The sequence below is a fragment of the Neopsephotus bourkii genome, unplaced genomic scaffold (assembly GCF_033783945.1).
Source record: "Neopsephotus bourkii isolate Nb327-2 ecotype Australia unplaced genomic scaffold, CSIRO-AGI_Nbou_v1 NB_85, whole genome shotgun sequence".
Taxonomy (NCBI): domain Eukaryota; kingdom Metazoa; phylum Chordata; class Aves; order Psittaciformes; family Psittacidae; genus Neopsephotus; species Neopsephotus bourkii.
In genome coordinates this window covers 38,779-55,889 of record NW_026900602.1, presented here as the reverse complement: position 1 = coordinate 55,889, position 17,111 = coordinate 38,779, and the positions used below count along the sequence as shown (strand labels likewise).

General features: G+C 65.0%; 2 protein-coding genes across 2 annotated transcripts; one reads left to right on the top strand and one right to left on the bottom strand.

The window, feature by feature from the left end:
* The first annotated feature begins 5,760 nt into the window (after positions 1–5,760).
* On the top strand, positions 5,761–10,357 carry CSRNP2 (cysteine and serine rich nuclear protein 2). The gene is made up of 4 exons (XM_061354955.1): positions 5,761–5,961; positions 6,885–7,144; positions 8,973–9,269; positions 9,519–10,357. Exons 1-4 carry the CDS (start codon positions 5,811–5,813, stop codon positions 10,281–10,283), a joined length of 1,473 nt encoding a protein of 490 aa, XP_061210939.1. The 5' UTR covers positions 5,761–5,810; the 3' UTR covers positions 10,284–10,357.
* Positions 10,358–12,051: 1,694 nt separating this feature from the next.
* Positions 12,052–16,409, bottom strand: LETMD1 (LETM1 domain containing 1). Its single transcript, XM_061354994.1, has 9 exons — positions 16,231–16,409; positions 15,688–15,839; positions 15,481–15,596; positions 15,263–15,345; positions 13,681–13,867; positions 13,484–13,585; positions 12,933–13,085; positions 12,749–12,845; positions 12,052–12,302 (listed from the first exon to the last, which is right to left on the bottom strand). The coding sequence occupies exons 1-9, from the start codon at positions 16,320–16,322 to the stop codon at positions 12,232–12,234; spliced, it is 1,053 nt and encodes a 350-aa protein (XP_061210978.1). The 5' UTR covers positions 16,323–16,409; the 3' UTR covers positions 12,052–12,231.
* Positions 16,410–17,111: the final 702 nt, after the last annotated feature.

Genomic DNA, 17,111 nt, shown 5'->3' with positions numbered 1-17,111 from the left:
GCTGGTTCCCCCCGACCGATGAAGCGATGGGAGCGGGAGGGCCGGGGCCGCTGCTGTAGGGGCCAGGGAGGACGGAGGCGGGGCTGCCGGTGCCGGGGCCTCCTTTGGCCCGTTCCCGTTGAACCGGGTGGCCCGGGTGGCTTGGGCCGCGGCTCTCGGGCCCTGGGTCCTGGGTCCTGGGCCGCAGCCTCCCAGCGCCCCGGGCGTGGTTTCCGCCACTTCCGCACTACAATTCCCGTCGTGCCCCGCGGCCGCAGGACTCGCTTTCCCATCGTGCCCCTCGGCGCGGGCGGTGGCGGGGAGCGTGGTGGGCGGGGCGTGCGCCTCCACGTGACGCGGGGTATATAAGGGGCGGCGCTGCGCCCGCGGCCCCATTGTTGTCGGCGGTCGGCGGCGGGGCGGGCCCGGCCCGGCCCCTGCGCGCGCCCCCGGGAGCCGCCCCCGCCCCGCCCGGCCCCGCCCCGGGACCCGGTGAGGGGGGGGGGGGGGGGGGGGGGCGAGGGTCCGGTACCGGCGGGGGGCGGGGCACGTGGCGGCCGCTCCCTCCGCGTGCACCGGGGAATGCAGGGGAGGGGGGGCCTCGGAGCCGGGGGAGCTGCGAGGACTGAGGAGGGCCTATAGGGGCTGAGGGGGTGTCTATAGGGGATGAGGGGCTATGGCGGATGAGGGGGTGTCTGTAGGGGATAGGGGCTATGGGGGATGAGGGGCCTAAAGGGGATGTGGGAAGCTTTGCATCTTGAGGGGCTGTAGGGGATGGTGGAAGGCCCCAGAGCTGGAGGGGTTCTAGAGGGGCCTATAGGGGATGGGGGGGCCTTTTCTGGCTGGGGGCTATAGAGAATGCAGGGGCCTGCAGGGCACGTGGGCCCAGCTTCCAAACGGAGAATGTATGGGGGGGGCTGACAGCTGGGGGGGGCTGTTGGGGTGGTGCCTATAGAGGACGTAGGGGACCCTTTCAGGAGGGGCTCTCCCCTCCTCTGTGTTGTGGGGGCCTGTAAGGGATGTGGGGCACCGATGGAGGACATGGGGTGCCCCTTAAGCTGCTTTGTCCTCTAGCTGGGGACTGGAGAAGGTGGGGGGGGTCTTTACATGTGGGGGGCACACTGCAGGGTATAGGGGAGTTGGAGGGTTACATGGGTCCCTAAGGAGCCGCGTAGCGGTAGGGCCCACCAGGGTGGTGGGAAGGAGCTGCTGCTGCTGATGATGATGATGATGATGATGGTGGTGATGTGCTGGAGGAGCCGCCATTGTGGGGGTCCTGCTCTGATGTCCCCAAAGGCGGGGAGGGGTCGTTGGCTGCCCCCGTTGCAGGCGCTGGGAGGGGAAGGGGGGTGCTGGGGTGGTGCTGTTGGGCCATGGTGGGACCTCCAGCAGCCGTGATGGAGGCTCTGCAGCCCAGCCCGCGCTGCACCACGGCCCTGATGCTCCTCGGGGTCATCTCGGTAGGAGCCGGGGTCTGGTGCTGACCACGCTCAGCATCGGGAGAGCTGCTCCATCCAACAGCCCCCTCTGTGCCCTCCTGCCTTGCCCTCAGGTGCTGGGAGCAGGGGAGACCTCAGAGCAGCTCCAGTGCCTAAAGGGGCTGCAGGGAACCTGGAGAGGGGCTTGGGACAAGGGATGCAGGGACAGGGCAAGGGGAATGGCTTGAACCTGCCCGAGGGGAGACTGAGCTGAGCTCTGAGGCAGAAGCTCTTCCCTGTGAGGGTGCTGAGGCGCTGGCACAGGGTGCCCAGAGAAGCTGGGGCTGCCCCATCCCTGGCAGTGCTCAAGGCCAGGTTGGACACAGGGGCTTGGAGCACCCTGCTCCAGTGGAAGGGGTCCCTGGGGCTGGATTGGAGCTGGAGGAGCTTTCAGGCCCCTCCCAACCCAACCCAGGCTGGGATTCCAGGATCAAGGTGTTCTGTGGAGCCTCCCCTATGACTCGATCCCGGTGACGGGCAAAGGGACCCAGTGGCTGGTTTGGGATCAGCCCTTCCCATAGCCCCGCCAGGCCCCAGCGCTGAAGCCTCCCTTCCCTCCCCACCACGGGGGGCAAGAATCAGCCCCGTTCCTGGGCTCATCAATAGGAGCTTGTGCCCTCATTCCCGGCCTGGGATCGCCTGGATTTGTCGCACACAGCCTGGGAACTGCCTGTGCCATTTCCCCCAGCTCCTGCCTTGATTCTGCAGCGATAGCATCCCTGGGCTTCATTTTCCTTTATGTGCTTCCCTGTGCCTGGACCCTTCCCACGAGGAGCTGCCCCCGACCCCAACCCCATCACGGGGCCATCCCGGAGGAGGGGAGCTGCTTTCCGTGCTCTTTGGGGGCAGCGCATTGAGGGTTTGGATTCGGCTTCTCTGCAGGCTCCCGTTTGCTTTCCCTGGGGATGAGGGCCTGGATCCCCCTGTGCTGGTGCTGGGAGCTGCTTTGCTGCTCACTGGGAAGCACTGGAGGGGTTTCCTGCTGTGGGGCTCTGCAGCGATGCTGCCGTGTCATCCCGGCAGCGCTGTTCCCGCTGCATCACGGGATGGAGCCGGGCTGGGGGGGCTCTGTGAGGAGAAGCCCCCTTTTTGGGTGGGTTTCCAGGGGATTGCAGCCTGGCTCCTGCCTTTGCTCCCCAGTGTCGGCTTCCTGGGAGATGCTCAGTGCTGCGATGGAATAAAATGGGCTCCTCCGGTTATTCCTTGATGGTTTTGTTCCTGCCTTTATCCTGTGTTCCGTGATCTGGTCCTTAATGCACCAGGATGGGGTCTGGCTGCTGCTGCTGCTTAGCCCAGGGGGGCTCTCCCTGTGTGGGTCTGTTTCTTCCTGCTCTCATGCAGTTCCCACCCTCTCCTTCTCCGGGGCTGCTGAGATAATCCCACATCTCCATATTCGACCCCTTTGATACCCCCAAACCCCAGAGGTGTTGCCAGGACCCACTTTTGCCTCTTGCTTTTGATGGGAAGCTCATTTAAACCATTCCCCACCCTAAACTGGGGCTCCAGGGATGTGGTTAAAGCAGCTCGCAGAGAGGGGGGGATTCTGAGCATCATCCAGGTTGCTTGGGCCTGGAGCGTGGTTTTTAGGGCGCCATCACAAGGTCCGTGGGATGCCCAGAGGATCCCATGCAGGATGCTCAGGGGGTGATCCCTGATGGCTCTGAAGGGCTGCAAGTAAAGCTTTGAGTTCATCCCTCTGGAATTGCTCTGTCGATGGAGGAGGAGCCCGGCAGCGCATCCACAGGGATCCAGGATCATTGGAGGCAATGCTGGAGGCGGAATGAGGCCCTGGACCACTGCAGATCCATCAGCGGCAGTGAAGGAGCTTTGGGGACCACAGAGCAGACCTCACCCCGGGATGCTCCTGCCCTTCCTCCTCTCCTGGAAGCAGGAATCCCAAACCAGCCTGGGGACCATCAGCCTTGGATGAGCATCGAGCCTCGGGTTTTCCCAGTCCCACACTGGAGCCCCGGGGCTGGACCGGCTCTGGGGTCTTTGACCACCCAAATCCCATCTCTTTCCTACCCCCTCCCTGCTCCCAGAGGCAATTCCAGCCGCAGCTCTTTGCTTCCTCCCTCTTTAAGCCTTATGTGAGGCAGCCCTGACCTGCAGAGCAGGCCTGAGGCCAGGGTGAGGGTCTCCTCTTCCCTCCAGCAGCTCCAGGACTGCTCCATGCTGGCTCACTGGGAGATGCTGGGCCCTGCTGCCCCCTGCCCATTCCCAAAGCCAGAAACCACCAAAAGAAGGAAAATTGGAGCTAATAAAGGAATTTCAGTGCCCTTTGCTGCACAGAGGGGCAGCTGCTGCTGCGCTGAGGAGGAGGAGGAGGAGGAGGAGGATGCTCACGTGGGCAGGGAGCTTCTGCATTGGAAAGGGAAATGAAATCCGATCGATCCATCCAGATGGATCCATCCCAATGGAGATGCGCTCGGTCCTGGTGGATCCATCCAGGCCTGGAGCCAGTCTCCATCCCCAGCCATGCTGATGCTGCGGGTATTGTCCCCCCGGCAGCATCCCTGCTTTTCCCCATTGGAAGCACCTGCAGGAGGGGGGTTTGGGAGGCAGTGCCAGGAACTGCGCTCTCCTTGGGGATCAGCTCCTTCCTAACCCAGGGCTGGTGAGGTTGGTGGGGCCCTGGGCTGAGCAGCACCCACAGGAACCCATGCAGGGACCCTGGGGGCGCAGGCATGGGGCAGGTTTGGGGTGATGGAACACGGGGAGGGCTGCAGCTGCGGCACCCACACACCCTTTGTGGGGCAGGCGGTGGTCACCAGGGGACGCAGAGCCCCTGCACCCCTGCATGGGATCCATGGGGTTCCGCAGGGAAGCCGCTGGTTCCTGGGTTCTCTGTTGCCATGAGAACGGAGGAGGAGCAGGGAGGGGAGATGAGGCTGCACCGCCCAGGGTGTCCCGGGGGGATTCCGGATCCAGCCTATCCGGGATGGGGACAGGAGATGCCCTGGGCTCCGTTCAACGGCAGGAGCTGCTCTGGGGACCCGGGATCATCGAGAGGGAGCTCCCTGCTCATGGTCTCAATGAGGGCATCAGCAAACTGCAGTCAGAGGCAGGTGGCACCGGATCGGGTGGGAAGCTCCGCAGGGGGATCCATGGGCAGGCTGGATCCGTGGCTGTGGCCAATGGGATGAGGTTCAGGAAGGCAAAGGGCTGGGTCCTGCGCTTGGGCCACAGCAACCCCATGGAATGGTGCAGGCTGCACCTCCAGCCCTGTGCTCAGCTCTGGGCCCCTCACTGCAAGAGAGACATTGAGGGGCTGGAGCGGGGCCAGAGCAGGGCAATGGGGCTGGAGCAGGGCCTGGAGCACAGGGGTGATGGGGACCTGAGGGACCTGGGGGTTCAGATGGAGAAGAGAAGGCTCAGGGGGACCTGATGGCTGCCTCCAAGTGCCTGAGAGGAGGATGGAGCCAGGAGGGGCTGGGCTCTGCTCCCAAGGAACAAGGGATGGGACAAGAGGAACCGGCCTCAAGCTGCACCAGGGCAGGGTTAGATGGAGCTGAGGAACAATTCCTGCCCCAGAGGGTGCTCAGCATTGGAACAGGCTGCCCAGGGCAGGGCTGCAGGCACCCATGGAGACGAGGCCTCAGTGCCATGGGTTAGGGGTGGCCTTGGCACTGCTGGGAACGGTTGGACTGGGTGATGCTGAAGCTCTTTTCCATGCGGGTTGCTTCCATTGCTGTGACATAGAGGGACACTCGCCAGTTTTCCCACTGGAGCATCATCTCTCAAACACTCCTCACCCAAGCTGGAGCCCAGCACGTCCCAGGACCCATGGACAAGCTGCCTTGCTTGGAGCACAGCAGGATCCTCCAGCAGCTCATCCCCTTCCTACCTGGAGACCTCAGAGCACCTTCAGGGCCTGAAGGGGGCTACAAGGATGTGGAGAGGGACTCACCAGGGCCAGGCCAAGGGGAATGGCTTGAACCTGCCCGAGGGGAGACTGAGCTGAGCTCTGAGGCAGAAGCTCTTCCCTGTGAGGGTGCTGAGGCGCTGGCACAGGGTGCCCAGAGAAGCTGGGGCTGCCCCATCCCTGGCAGTGCTCAAGGACACAGGGGTTGGAGCCCCCTGCAACAGTGGAAGGGGTTGGGATTGGAGCTGGAGGAGCTGCAGACCAGACACAGGGGTGATGGGCTCAGAGGCGTTACGCAGGCAGGGATGGGAGCGCTGCTCCCAGCATCCGCATGAACCTTCCCCGCTTATCCCAAGTGCTCTTGGCTTACCCCAAAAGCCACCCTCGCTTCTCTCCTTGTCCACAGAGAGCCCCGAGGGCTGCGGGCAGGGGCTGGCGCCGCGGAGCTGGAGCTGCTGCCCCCCGGCTCCCATGCGAGCCACGGCCCAATGGACGCGATCCCGAGCGCCGGCATCAAGAGGAAGTTCGAGGATGCGGACGCGGGCTCGGCGGGCTCCAACTCGGACGACGAAATCTCCAACAGCGACAGCGCCGACAGCTGCGACAGCGTCAACCCCTGCAGCTCCAGCGCCTTCCGACGTGAGTGGGCTCGGGGTGCTCGGCCCCTGCCCTCCGCCACCCTCCGGGCCCATGGGGGGATGCGGCCTTGGGCACTTCCCATTGCCAGCCCCGCTCCCGGTGTGCGGGCCCCTGCCCTTATGAGGACAGACTGAGGGAGCTGGGGCTCTATAGTCTGGAGATTGAGGGGTGACCTTATCAGTGTATATCAATATATAAAGGGGGAGTGTCCCGAGGCTGGAGCCAGGCTCTTCCCAGTGGCAAACAATGATAGGACAAGGGGCAATGGGTGCAGACTGGAACACAAGAGGTTCCACTTCAACTCCTTCTCAGTGAGGGGACAGAACACTGGACCAGGCTGCCCAGGGAGGCTGTGGGGTCTCCTTCTCTGGAGACATTCAAAACCCGCCTGGACACGTTCCTGTGTGACCTTATCTGGGGGTTCCTGCTCCATAGGGGGATTGGACTGGATGAGCTTTTGGGGTCCCTTCCAATCTCTATCATACTGGGATACTGGGATACTGAGATACTGTGATACTGGGATACTGTGATACTGGGATACTGGGATGCTGGGATACTGTGATACTGGGATACTGTGATACTGGGATACTGGGATACTGTGATACTGGGATACTGGGATACAGGGATACTGTGATACTGGGATACTGTGATACTGGGATGCTGGGATACTGTGATACTGGGATACTGGGATACTGGGATACTGGGATACCCCAGGATTCACCCTGCTGGAGCCCTTCCCTCCCTGCGCGGGCGCTGCCATTGGCCTCGATGGCACCAGAGCTCATTGCTCACCCCCAGAGGGACTCAGCACCACGCAGAGCACGAGCTCAGCCCCATCCAGGGATCCCAGTGGGGTGCAATGAGGGGTCGGGGGGGGGGGTTCTCTTTACTCCCGTGACCACTGCGGTGCCTCCCCCTTGCAGCCACGTCCATCCTGAAGCGGCAGAAGCAGCTGGGCAGGAAGAACGTGCGCTTCGACCAGGTCACCGTGTACTACTTCGCACGGCGCCAGGGCTTCACCAGCGTCCCCAGCCAGGGCGGCAGCTCCCTGGGCATGGCCCCGCGCCACACCTCGGTGCGCAGCTACACCCTGTGCGAGTTCGCGCAGGAGCAGGAGGTGAACCACCGCCAGATCCTGCGCGAGCACCTCAGGGAGGAGAAGCTCCACGCCAAGAAGATGAAGGTACCCGAGGGGTCCCCGTGTCCAGGGTGGGGCTGGTCCCTCTCCTGTGTGCCAGTATCACAGCATGTTAGAGGTGGGAAGGGACCTCAAAGGATCATCTAGGCCATGGGGGTCCATGGGTGTCCATGGGTGTCCATGGGTGTCAATGGGTGTCAATGGGTGTCCATGGGTGTCCATGGGTGTCAATGGGTGTCAATGGGTGTCAATGGGTGTCAATGGGTGTCCATGGGTGTCAGTGGGTGTCCATGGGTGTCAATGGGTGTCAATGGGTGTCAATGGGTGTCCATGGGTGTCAATGGGTGTCCATGGGTGTCCATGGGTGTCCATGGGTGTCCATGGGTGTCCATGGGTGTCAGTGGGTGTCCATGGGTGTCAATGGGTGTCAATGGGTGTCCATGGGTGTCCATGGGTGTCAATGGGTGTCCATGGGTGTCCATGGGTGTCCATGGGTGTCCATGGGTGTCAATGGGTGTCCATGGGTGTCAATGGGTGTCCGTGGGTGTCCATGGGTGTCCATGGGTGTCAATGGGTGTCCGTGGGTGTCCGTGGGTGTCCGTGGGTGTCCATGGGTGTCAATGGGTGTCCATGGGTGTCCATGGGTGTCCATGGGTGTCCATGGGTGTCCATGGGTGTCAATGGGTGTCCATGGGTGTCAATGGGTGTCCATGGGTGTCCATGGGTGTCAGTGGGTGTCCATGGGTGTCCATGGGTGTCCATGGGTGTCCATGGGTGTCCATGGGTGCTGGGTCTGGCAGCAGGCACCCGCAGGCTCTGGGGGGCTCTGCCTGTTCTCCAGCCCATCCTTGGGCTGGGGCTGTGCCCTGGAGCCTTGCCCAGGGGCTGGGGCTCTCAGTGCCCGGACACCCACCTCCAGCACCCACCTCCTCAGGAGGCCATGGGCATCCCCATGCGCCAGCTCCCAGAGGGCTGGGACACCATGAGCCAGGCTTTGGGAGTGTTTGAGATGCAGGGTGCATCTCTGCCCCCTCAAGTCTCATTTTCCCAGGGGTCACTCCCGTCAATGCCGGTGTTTTCAGCAGCAGGGACCTCCTGTGATCCCATTGCTTGCAGGGCACAGCGAGGGCACCTGGGAAAGGGGTTCCCTGCTTGGGATTCTCTTTTTCTCTCATGTTTCCCTGCTCCCTTCTCCCATAAGCTGGGGTGGAGGGGGGGGTCTGGAGGGGATGCGGGATGCAGGATGCGGGATGCGGGATGCAGGATGCAGGATGCGGGATGCGGGATGCAGGATGCGGGATGCGGGATGCAGATGCGGGATGCAGGATGCGGGATGCAGGATGCAGGATGCGGGATGCAGGATGCGGGATGCAGGATGCGGGATGCAGGATGCGGGATGCGGGATGCGGGATGCGGGATGCGGGATGCGGGATGCAGGATGCGGGATGCAGGATGCGGGATGCAGGATGCGGGATGCAGGATGCGGGATGCGGGATGCAGGATGTGGGATGCAGGATGCGGGATGCAGGATGCAGGATGCAGGATGCAGGATGCAGGATGCGGGATGCGGGATGCGGGATGCAGGATGCGGGATGCAGGATGCGGGATGCGGGATGCAGGATGCGGGATGCAGGATGCAGGATGCGGGATGCAGGATGCAGGATGCGGGATGCAGGATGAAGGATGCGGGATGCAGGATGCGGGATGCGGGATGCAGGATGCAGGATGCAGGATGCGGGATGCAGGATGAAGGATGCGGGATGCAGGATGCGGGATGCGGGATGCGGGATGCGGGATGCAGGATGTGGGACGCAGGATGCAGGATGCGGGATGCGGGATGCAGGAATCCCAGCCTCTGCCCCGCCACCCGCAGCTCACCAAGAACGGGACCGTGGAGTCGGAGGAGGCCGAGGGGCTCACGCTGGAGGACGTCTCTGACGACGACATCGACGTGGAGAACGTGGAGGTGGACGATTACTTCTTCCTGCAGCCGCTGCCCACCAAGCGGCGCCGGGCGCTGCTGCGCGCCTCCGGCGTGCACCGCATCGACGCCGAGGAGAAGCAGGAGCTGCGCGCGATCCGGCTCTCCCGGGAGGAGTGCGGCTGCGACTGCCGCCTCTACTGCGACCCCGAGGCCTGCGCCTGCAGCCAGGCCGGGATCAAGTGCCAGGTGAGCTATGGGTGCCGCTGGGGAGTTCTTCCATGGGGATGGGGGGACATGGAATGGGTTGAAGGGAGAAGCTGTGGGTGCTGCATCCCTGGCGCTGTTGGACGCAGGGGTCAGAGCAAGCTGCTCCAGTGGAAGGGGTCCGTGCCCATTGCACTGGGTTGGAACTGGGGGAGCTTTAAGGTCCCTCCCAACCCACCCCGTTCCGTGGTGGGGTGATCCTGGCGCTGCCACGTCTCCATCCCCCCGCAGGTGGATCGCATGTCCTTCCCGTGCGGCTGCTCCCGGGACGGCTGCGGGAACATGGCCGGGCGCATCGAGTTCAACCCCATCCGCGTGCGGACTCACTACCTCCACACCATCATGAAGCTGGAGCTGGAGAACAAGCGCCAGGGCGGGGGGCGGCCCCCGGTGCCCGAGGAGGCCGCGTCCGGTGCCGCTCACGGCTGCAGCGGCGCGTGGCCGGGGCCGCAGCCCGGTGAGACCCAGGACTTCCAGGAGTTCATGGCAGAGAACGAGTCGGCCGTGATGCACCTGCAGACGGCCGAGGAGCTGGAGAGGCTGAAGGCTGAGGAAGACTCCAGCAGCGGCCCCGGTGTCGAGAGCTTGGGGGTCTGCATCGTGGAGGAGCCGCTGGCGGTGCCGCAGGGGCTCTGCCCCGCTCTGGCCGCCCCCATCCTCATCCAAGCCCAGTTACCCCCGGGCTCGTCCGTCCTCTGCTTCGCCGAGGGCTCGGAGCCGGCGGCCGCGGGCGAGCAGCCCTACTTGAACGATGGCTCCGTGCTCTACTACCCAATGGAGCCCAGGCCGGGCCCCAGGGGCGATGCTGCCCCCCCCGAGCCCCCAGCACCGTCCTGCGTGGCCGAGAAGGAGCCCAGCGCCTTGCCTGGGGCCGGGGCTGCTCCCAGCCGAGCCGCCAGCAAGGGGGAAGCAGCCAAAGCCCCTCCATCCGCAGCCGGGGCTGCAGCATCCGCCGGGAGCTCGGTGCCAGCGGAGCCGGTGCCGGAGCCGGTGTGAGCCAGGGCCCCCCTCGGTGCTCCGTTATTTATTGACAATAAGATTTTATGGACCAGCAGCGGCCACTGGTGGTTATTTCCCGGGTGCTGGGGGGGCACTGTCCCGAGGATCTGAACCCATCCCATTGCCTGGCACAGGCCCGCGGCCGCTTGGCTCCTGGGTGCTGGACCTGGAGCCCCCCTCTTCCCATTGCAGCTCCCTCCGGTCCTGTTCCACCTGCAGGAGAGCTCTTCCCTGGGGGGGGGTAACTTAAACCCCCCTTTTCCCTCTGGTTCCATCCCTTTAATGGATGCTCCCCAGCCCCTTTGGCCACCCAGCACCTCCTGGGGATGCTCCCCCTTCCCTGGGGCCGGTGCTGGGCTCAGGATGGACTGCAAGGACCCGGAGCCACTGGGGGGGCTCATTGCCCATCTCCTCTCTGTTGTCCCAGCCCGTTCTGGATGAGCAAACCCCATCTTTGTAAGGAGAGAGCTGGGAGCTGATGGGAGCCAAGAGCCCCCGATGCCCACGAGCTTCCTCTGCTGATGGGGTTGATCCGGCACAGCCCCATCGCTGCTGCTCCTTGGGAAGCAACCCTGGGGCTTGAGGTTCCCAAGGGAAACGTCCCAGCTGGAGAGCAGGGGGATTCCATGGGGGAGTCACTCTGGGGCTCCCAGTGCTTTGGTTGCTTGGGGGTTGAAGGCTCCTGGTGCTCAGTTCCCCATGGGAACAGGGCCTTAATGGGGGTTTGGTGCTTGGGGAGCGGGTCCGAGCCCCTGGGCCAAGGGGAAGGGAAGGGGCTCTTGGTTTCCACCCCAGGGGCTCCATGCCCGGTCCCTTGGTGATCCCCATCCCCACGTCCCTTCCCAGCAGGGACCTGCCTGGAGCCGAGCTGTGCAGCCAGAGCAGGGATGCTCAAAGGCTCCAGGTCTTCATTCCCCCCTTCCTGCCTTGCTCCCCATGGCCTCCGAGGGGCACAGCCGGGCAGGAGCACTCGGGCACCGCGCTGGGCTCCAGACCCCACCAGGACCGGATCCTGCTCCTGCTGCGCTCTCCCTGTCTGAGCATCCCCCCCCCCCCGGTCCTTGCTCCATTCGGCACCGACTCAGACCCCACCACCCCAGCCCCAACCCAAGCTGCGGTGCCTCGGCCCAGTTAAACCCAGTGCAGCTCCCCCCTCACCCTGCTCCCTGCCCCACCGGGAAGCCAATGCTCGGCCTCTGTTTTTCCTCCCTGTCCCCTTCTGCTCTCCCGCTGAAGGCTGGATTTAGAGTGAAAAGGCTCCAGGGTGTGCGGTGCCTGGGGTTAAACCCATCCCAGGAGCTCCCCTTGGGTCGGGGAATGGGGTTTGGCTTGGGGCTGAGCAGGGGTGGTTCCTACCCCTCCTTTGCACCATTCCAGGTGCCCGCGTTCCCCATGGCCATGGGAGCCCGGTGCAGGAGGCACCAGGGAGATGCTCACGGCGCCAGCTTGAGTCGGGCTTTAATCAAACACTTGGGCACTGGGTTGGGGTCACTCACAGGGGGGGTCTCATGCAGGGAGGGGGCCTTGAACCCCAGAGGGCAGCGGAGCCCCCAAAGGCACCTCTGTGCAGGAGGCAGCAGCACAAAGCACAGGAGCCCCTTTCCCAGCTGCTCCCGGTCCATCCTTGGTCTTTGCTCCATCCCTTGGGGACCTTTCTGTGCCCGAGGGTGCTGGGAGCAGGGAGGGAGCTGGAGCTGGAGGCCGAGCAGAACCCGCTGCTGGGAGACCCCAAGGGCAGGCCCAGGGGCTGCTCCTCCCCTCCTGGGCTTGAAGGGTCCCAGGCTGGGGCTGAGCCCCACGGCACGAAGGGGAAGAGCAGAGCCAGGGCAGGAGGGGGGAGCCGTGCCCTCACCCCACGGCAGCGGCTCAGGGCAGGGGGGGTTCAACCCCCAGGGTGGGCTTTGGGCAGCACCAGGCTGGGAAGCGGCCGGGCCGGGCTCCCCCCTCACTCCTTGGGTCTGATGTAGTTGAGGGAGAGCAGGACCATGCTGTTGGCCAGGAGCGAGGCTTCGGAGGCTGAAAGAGGAACACGAGCGGGGTCAGAGCCACGGAGCCATGGAATGGGTTGGGGTGGAAGGGGCCCTCAAAGCACCTCAAATCCAACCCCCTGCGATGAGCAGGGACGACCCCTCCGACCGCGCTCCTCCCATGCAGCACCAGAGGCTGCAGGGCCCCTCCTCACCCCCAGCCCCTTCTGCTCTGCTCTGGGTCCCCCATTTCCCTCCCAGCCCCATTCTGTTTCCCTGCAGGGCTGGAATCTGCCCCCCTGAGGTCCCTTGGGGTATCCCCCATGGGCACATCCATGGGCAGAGCCAGCGCATTCGTTCCTCCATCCCCTCCTCTCAGGGACGAGGCCCCCAAGGGATGCATGGGACAGCCCAGGCTGGGGTAACCCCATCGCCCATCCCGGATCTCCCCAGCAATGAGCCCAGGCCCCTGCCCAGCCCCACCGCCTCCGTCACCTTCCAGCCTGCAGGAGAGCCCCAGCCACTGCTCCAGCCACGCTCTGCACGAGGCCAGGTCCAGCGGCGCGCAGTGGAGCCCGCGGAGGTAACAGGCCTGGAGGGCACAGGAGGGGGCCCTGAGCCCCAGGCTGGGGGGGGGCCGGGAAGCTCCCCCATTCCCAAGCCCCGGGGGGGTCCTCACCGCTCGGAGCTCCTCCTCATGGAGCTGCCCCAGGCTCAGGCGCTGCAGGGCCCGGTCCAGCTGCCGGATCTCCAGCATGTGGCTGCGCAGGCGGTGCCGCAGGACGGGGGCCGGCAAGTGCGGGGTCAGGAACAGGACCCGGCTCAGGGCTTTCTGAGGAGGGAAAGGGGCAGAGCCCCCCCCAGAGCGGGCGTTGGAGCCGGAGCCGCTCCCAGCCGTGACCCACATCTCGATCCCATTGGATCATCCTCCCACACGGAATCCCTGGCCTGGCAGCGCCCGGGAGACACGAGCCCTGCGTGGGCTGCACACGGGCGTTGGGTGTGAGGCCAATGGTGACCAAAGGATGCACAAACAGCCTTGTCCCCGGGATCCCGCGCTGGTTTGGGTTGAAGGGACCCTGAAGCTCATTTAGTTCCACCATTCCCAACTCAATGCAGTTGCCCCCAGCATCCCGGTGTTCCCAGGGATGCAGCACCCAGCTTTCCATCCCCACCTGGAGCGGGTTTAGGGCTGAAGGGGCAGCGCTGCAGCACAGAAGCCAAACTCACCACATGGCAGAGCTGGAGCTGGTTCAGAGCCAGGCCAGGCCCTGAGAACGCCCCTCTCAGTGCCCAGAGCTCGGCCACGCGGGGCTGGGAGCCGCGCTGCACCTGCAGGACCACAGAGCCCAGGCCAGCACCTCCCGGGGTGCCCTCCCCATGGCGGCACAGCAGGAGGGTGACAGCGGCCCCGCTGATGCTGGTACCTCGGAGCAGAGCTGCTGCAGGCGGGACCGGAGCTGGGGGTCAGGCAGGGACCGTGCTGCCCGCGCCAGGCTCTCCAGCACAGCCGGGTAGGAATCCCTGCGGATGGCGTCGTAGGTGCCCAGGAACTCAACCTGCTGCTGGGGGGTCCAGAAGTGACGGATCAGGAGCTGCCGAGGGAAGAAATACCTGGGGAGGAGAGGAGAGAGGGATGCAGGGGGGGAGCTCCTTCAGAGAGGGAGCTTGGCAGTCACTGGGGAACAGTTTCACTTCCACCCGTTCCCAGCAGTGCCAAGGCCACCCCTAACCCATGGCACTGAGGCCTCGTCTCCATGGGTGCCTGCAGCCCTGCCCTGGGCAGCCTGTTCCAATGCTGAGCACCCTCTGGGGCAGGAATTGTTCCTCAGCTCCATCTAACCCTGCCCTGGTGCAACTTGAGGCCGGTTCCTCTTGTCCCATCCCTTGGTCCTTGGGAGCAGAGCCCAGCCCCTCCTGGCTCCATCCTCCTGTCAGGCACTTGGAGGGGGCCATCAGGTCCCCCTGAGCCTTCTCTTCTCCATCTGAACCCCCCAGGTCCCTCAGGTCCCCATCACCCCTGTGCTCCAGGCCCTGCTCCAGCCCCATTGCCCTGCTCTGGCCCCGCTCCAGCCCCTCAATGTCTCTCTTGCAGTGAGGGGCCCAGAGCTGAGCACAGGATTTGAGGTTCAGCCTCACCAGTGCCCAGTGCAGGGGCACAATCCCTGCCCTGGCCCTGCTGCCGCACTGGTGCTGAGCCAGGCCAGGATGCTGGGGGCTCCCTGGGCACAAGCTGCTCCTGCTCAGCTCCATCCATCCAGCTCCTTTCCCAGGAGCCGTTTCCAGCCGCTCTTCCCCAAGCCTGCACCATTCCATGGGGTTGTTGTGGCCCCAGTGCAGGATCCGTCCCTTTGCCTCCTTGAACCTCACCCCATTGGCACAGCCACGGATCCAGGCTGGCCAGATCCCCCTGCAGAGCATCCCAGCCACCCACCCTGGTGTCACCTGACTGCGGGTTTGCTCCATCCCCTCCTGCAGATCAGTGACAAAGACACAAACCAGCCCCGGGCCCAGCACTGAGCCCTGGGGAACATCCTATGGGACCAGCCCCTGCCTGGATTTAGCCCCGTTCCCCAGCACCCAGCCAGGATTCCAGCCTGTGCCCGAGCAGCCGGTTCTGCTGGGGGTGTCAGGAATGAATCAATGGGATCTGAGGGGGGAAACCACATCCACAGACCCTGAGTGGGTCATGGGAGGGGATCGGCTCCTCCGAAGGCTGCAGGGAGCTTAGGAAGGAGCCCTCTGGTGCTGGGATCGCTGCTGTGCCCGGCTGGAGCTGGGGCTCTCACCAGTGGACACACGGGAGCAGAAATGGAAACTGCAGGGATTTAGTAGGATTCAGCTCCAGGACCAGGCCAGCTGGAAGGGAGAGGGACACTGGGAGGAGCATGGAGACAGCGAGAGGTGGGGCGAGGGATGGGGGTGTCTGGTTGGGTTTACAGCTCTAAGAACCCCAGTTCCATGAAGCCAAAGATGGAGCCCAGAGGTCGGGGTCGTGGCTGCACTCACATGAGGATGAGGACCAGGAAGTTGGCGAAGGGCGGGATGGCGATGATGCCAATGGGAACGGCCTTGATCAGGTCCCTCCGGAACTGCCTCCAGAAGAAGCGAGAATCAGGACCCGGGGCCGCATTCCCCAGTTCCTTGTCCTGGGTGCAGCTCCTGATCCCCATCCTGAGAGCGGGGCCGAGCCGGTGCCAGGGCCGGGGCCAGGGCCGGGGCCGTACCTGCCGCAGGCGCTCCATGTCCCGGTACGGGAGCTGCTGCACGCTCAGCCCCTGCCGGGCCATTCGGGAGCGGATGTCTCGAATCTCTTTCACTTCCAAGAAGAGCGCTTGGATCCCTGGTGAAGCCGGAGCAGCCTCAGGCCCTGGCTCCAAGGAACACCCCTCCAGCGGTGCGGGAGCACATCCTGCTGCCCCCCCAGCACCCACCTCTGGTGAACGTGGAGTGCAGCACATAGAACCGGGGGAACGTGCGCTCCAGGAACCTCTCGTACCTCCTGTTGATGCGCTTCGCCGTGGAGACCAGGGCGGCCAGGACCGACCTGGAGCCGGCCTTTGTGGAGAGGCAGCGCCCCGGGAGCCTGCAGCAAAGCACCCCGGGACTGATCCTGCCCCGCAGGAAAGGCTCCGAGGAAAGGAGGGGCTGGCCCGGAGGTGGGCGCTGGGCTGGGAGGTGGGGCCTGAAGCCCCCGTTAAACGGTTGAGGTGCTGGGACCCCCCCTTTACCCTGCACGGGCCCAGGCAGCCGCTTGTGACAGGGCTCGGGGTGGGGACTGCGGACGGGGCCTGTGCGGGGGCTCCGTGTGGCACAGAGCGGGAAGCAGCGCGGTAAGGAGCGGGGAGCCGCGGGGTCTGCGGCCTGTACCGGGGGTGCACGGGGGCGGCCAGGGCGGTAACGGGGGTGTGGCCGGTACTGGGGTGCGGGCGCTGCGGCGGGAGCGGGCGGGCCGGGGTGGGGGAGGCCCCGCTCACCTCAGCTCCCGCCGGGCGCGGCTGAGGCCTGCGGCGGGGCCGGGCCCGAGGCGCCAGAGCAACCCGCGGCAGGCGGCCATGGACAGCGCCATCTTGACGGGACACCGCCGGGACGGAGGTCACGCGGAAAGCTGGCCGCTGATTGGGCTGACGGAAAAGCAGCGCGGCAGTCATGTGACCAAAGGCGGAAGTGGCCTCTCGGAACGGAGTGGGCTGTGCTTGAGCTCTCCCCGCGTTACCGGTCTCGTTACCGGTAACGGGGCCCGGCCCCAGCTCCCGCCCTCACCGCCACCGGTCCTCCCTCTCCATCGCCGGTGCCAGCGCCGGACCGTGCCCACCCGCCCCGTTCCCGGCTGGGGAAGCGCCCCCGGACCCTCCCGCTGTCCCCGCTACAGCGGCACCGGGGCTGGGGTTAAACCCCGGGGTTCCCTGATCTGCCCGGCTCCCCTGGCCCGCAGCGGGTCCAGGCCGCTCCGTCCGTCCCTTCCTCCCATGGACACCCCGCAGCCGAGCGGCCGAACCGGTTCCGCCTCCGCCCGGGGCAGTTTCACGTGGGCCGTGTTTGTTTTCTCGGTCCCAAGCGCCACTGGAAACGTGTCGATCCCTTTGGGAAGCGGCTGCCCCTTCCTGCGGGCTCAGCCCGTCCATTCCCCCCATCCCACCCCCTGCGTGGTCTCTGTCAGCGCCTCTGTCTTCCATGAACCCCTGGGGATGCTTTTCCCAGCCGAGCCCCGTCTCCACGCCGCTTCCCTCGGCCCCTGGAGCTCGTGGAGCCGGTCACGCACACCCGCGGCCCTGCCCCGGTGCATCTCGGAGCACTGCACATTCAGCTCCTGCTTATCGGGAAAAGGCACCGGGGGCCCTTTTGCGGCAAGGGAAGG

Coding starts and splice junctions, on each gene's coding strand:
- CSRNP2 (XM_061354955.1), top strand. CDS start 5,811: ATGGACGCGATCCCGAGCGCCGGCATCAAGAGGAAGTTCGAGGATGCG. Junction 7,145..8,972: donor TCCACGCCAAGAAGATGAAG/GTACCCGAGGGG, acceptor CGCCACCCGCAG/CTCACCAAGAACGGGACCGT. Junction 9,270..9,518: donor AGGCCGGGATCAAGTGCCAG/GTGAGCTATGGG, acceptor ATCCCCCCGCAG/GTGGATCGCATGTCCTTCCC.
- LETMD1 (XM_061354994.1), bottom strand. CDS start 16,322: ATGGCGCTGTCCATGGCCGCCTGCCGCGGGTTGCTCTGGCGCCTCGGG. Junction 15,346..15,480: donor ACATGGAGCGCCTGCGGCAG/GTACGGCCCCGG, acceptor TTCTGGAGGCAG/TTCCGGAGGGACCTGATCAA. Junction 12,303..12,748: donor GCTCTCCTGCAGGCTGGAAG/GTGACGGAGGCG, acceptor TTCCTCTTTCAG/CCTCCGAAGCCTCGCTCCTG.